At 57.9% G+C, this 2,965-nt stretch overlaps 1 protein-coding gene across 1 annotated transcript in view; it reads left to right on the forward strand.

Annotated features, from left to right (window-relative positions):
* The first annotated feature begins 507 nt into the window (after nucleotides 1-507).
* The window catches only part of LOC109364829 (E3 ubiquitin-protein ligase Topors-like), a 2,794-nt gene continuing 336 nt past the window's right edge, over nucleotides 508-2,965 (forward strand). The window contains exons 1-2 of the mRNA XM_031552492.1: nucleotides 508-1,526; nucleotides 1,751-2,919. Coding sequence (XP_031408352.1) covers nucleotides 1,830-2,919 — 1,090 coding nt within the window. The 5' untranslated portion in view covers nucleotides 508-1,526; nucleotides 1,751-1,829. The remainder of the gene's footprint in view (nucleotides 1,527-1,750; nucleotides 2,920-2,965) is intronic.

A 2,965-nucleotide genomic window follows, 5' to 3' on the forward strand; every position in this document is an offset into this window, starting at 1 on the left:
CGGGTCACGTGATGGCGGCGGGGCGTGTGCCCTACGGCCCTGAGGGGAGCGGCGGGGCGGAGACGTCCCTCGGAAACGTGTCACAGGATTCTTGTTAAGTTGGCCGTGGCTGAGTGTGCTGAGTGATAGGCCGCTGACTTCATGTGTTCCAGTGTGTGCCCGTTGCAATGTCCACTTGACTTCAGCCCATGAGATATTTATAAACATCGATAAAATCCCCCCTCATCCTTCTTCAGGCTGAACAGTCCCAGGGCTCTCAGCCTGTCCTCATAAGGGAGATGCTCCAGGACCCTCACCATCTTGGTGTCCCTCTGCTGGGCTCTCTTGTGAAGTTCCCTGTCTTCGAACGGGGGAGCCCAGACCTGGACACAGCACTCCAGATGTGGCCTCAGCACTGCAGAGGAGATCAAGAGGATCACTTCCCTCGACCTGCTGGCCACGCTCTTTGCAATGCACCCCAGGATGCCATTGGCCGTCTGGGCCACAAGAGCACACTGCTGGCTCATGGCCAACCTGTTGTCCACCAGACACCCAGGTCCTTCTCCACAGAGCTCCTTTCCAGCAGGTCAGCCCCTCACATGTACTCCCCAGTATTCCCCAGTAGTTATTCCTCCCCAGGTGTAGGATTTAGTATTGGTCCTGGGTGAATGTCATCAGGTTCCTCTCTGCCCAGCTCTCCAGCCTTACTCTTCCACAAAGTGTTGGCTCTCAAAACTGGGCCAGGGCTGTCACATCCACAGTGTCATATTCTTCCCTCCACCAATCTATCACCACCAAAACATCATGTTTATACCATTTATTTTGTCCTTGAGGATCACAGAGCCTTCAAATGGGATGAGATTGCAGAGGAGAGGCGCTGAGTACATGAATGCTCTCCACTCCAAGAACAAAGGAAAACAGCAGATTTTAGAAGCTGTGGATCTTGCAGGCATGTTTAAAATGCAAAAATTAAAAAAAAAGGGGGGGGGAGGGGAAGAAATGCCTGGATTTCTCTGAAACTTTGGAAACTTGGTTTTAGACAAGCTCAGTTGGTATTTTGGATATAAAAAACAGAGGGACAAGGACACCTGATGGGTCTCTGTGAAGGCACAGTCCAGAGCTTGGAGCTGTCGGGAAACAGCAATACCAGGAGAATGGGAAACGGAAGGGGAGGGCAGTAGTTGGAAGTGCACAGTGGTAGCCCCAGACACACAAAAGCAAAGTGCTGCTGAGGGGGCTAAAGAACTGCGGTGACGTCACCGAGCAACAGACTGTGATGTCACCAAGAGATGCACTGTGATCACCCTCACTGCTCAGCTTTGGGCGCGGGCAGAGCCTGGCCCAGTCAGTCTCGTGCCTGGACTCCTGCCGAGCGTGTGTTTGCGAGGCTTGGAGGTGGAGCGAGCATTTGTCTTGGGTGTTGGGCTGTGCTTTGGGCACTGCTGGCAGTGGCTTTTGGTGCCCATCCTTACAGCCATCACTTGCATTTCCCTGGTCTGCCTGGCTCAGGCCACCGGGACCCCACGGGTGCACACATAGTAGCAGAGGTGAGCCTAGTGGGGACATATCCTTCAGGGTGGCAATGGGGTGAGCAATGGGACACAGGGAGATGGCAGGGCCAGGGCTGCATCCTGAGGGACCTCTGTGGGTGCGTGTGGAGCATGCAGCAGCCCAGACATGGGGCCGGGAGAGTGTCCTGCAGAGGAACCTGGGTGTTTCTGTCCTCCGTCCCTGGATCACTGACTGACTGTGCCCTCTCTCCCTCTTGCAGTGTGCAACATTCACACCTGTGGCACTACTGGAGAGGAGCTCTTCATCTTCACTCCCCTGCTAGCCACAGAGTGAGAAGCATGGCGGCAGAGGAGGAATGGGTATGTCCCATCTGCCGTGACGAGCGCAAGGACATTGCCTACGCGATGCCATGCCGTCACGAGTTCTGCCTCGGCTGCATCCTGCGGTGGGGCAAGCAGCAGGAGAGCTGCCCTCTCTGCCGGAGGGTCATGGAAGTGGTCAAGGTGGCAGCGCTGGATGATGACGAGGACCTGGACTTCGTCATCTGGCCTCCAGCAACACCCGTACCTGCCTGCTTCCAGGAAGCCGTTGCTCCCATTTATGGCAGATCTAGTCCTATGCTGTCCCCTTCGCCATCCCCTTCGCCATCCCCTTTGTTGTTGTCAGACGAGGAGGAGGATGAGGAGGCAGAGGAAGCACAAGATGAGGTGACAGAAGATCAGGACAATGAGGAGGAAGAGGAGGACCTTATGGTAGGTGGTCTTCGGCCTCAGGACTGGGCAGAGCTATTCAGGCAGCACCAGCAGATCCTGGACCCTGTGCTGCCCTGGCTGCACCAACAACTGCGAGCCATCTTTCACACACACTGGTGGCCAGCAATGGCAGTGGAGGGCTTAGTCATGAATGCCCTGTGTGACATCGGGCTGGACGGCGAGGAGTTGGTGGAGATGACGCGGCCTGCCCTGGAGAACAGAGCGGAGGCGTTCGTCCAGGAGCTCCTCGACAACATCGTGCGCCACTGCGGCGAGGAGGCGCACAGACTGCTGGGTCTGCAGGACTCCCACGTGCCTGAGGGGCGGGAGGAAGGCCCAGCAGCCAGGGGGCAGGAGGACAGCCCTGTGGCCGCCCCTGGCCCCACAGCCTCCCCAGAACCGGACCTCACGTCGGGGCCCAGAGTCAGCACTGCATGTCCCAGCATTGAGGAGGAGACCTGCACAGCAGTGGCTGACGTTCTTGTGTGTCCCGATCACGTCCCCGCTGCACACTCGGCGAGGGAAGCGGAGGAGCCCCATGAAGAGATGGAGCAGGCAACAGCAGCAGGTCCCTCTGCCCGGGGCAGCAGCCCCTCTGCTCCTGGCCACCCTCCTGAGAGGGCCCGGCGGCCCCCTAAGAGGAGGGCCGACAGTGAGCAGGACCCACAGCCGCCCTGCAAGAGGCCTCCCCCCTCGGCCTCACTAGCAGGGCTTTTACACTT

The sequence above is a fragment of the Meleagris gallopavo genome, chromosome 1, assembly GCF_000146605.3.
Source record: "Meleagris gallopavo isolate NT-WF06-2002-E0010 breed Aviagen turkey brand Nicholas breeding stock chromosome 1, Turkey_5.1, whole genome shotgun sequence".
NCBI classification, from domain to species: domain Eukaryota; kingdom Metazoa; phylum Chordata; class Aves; order Galliformes; family Phasianidae; genus Meleagris; species Meleagris gallopavo.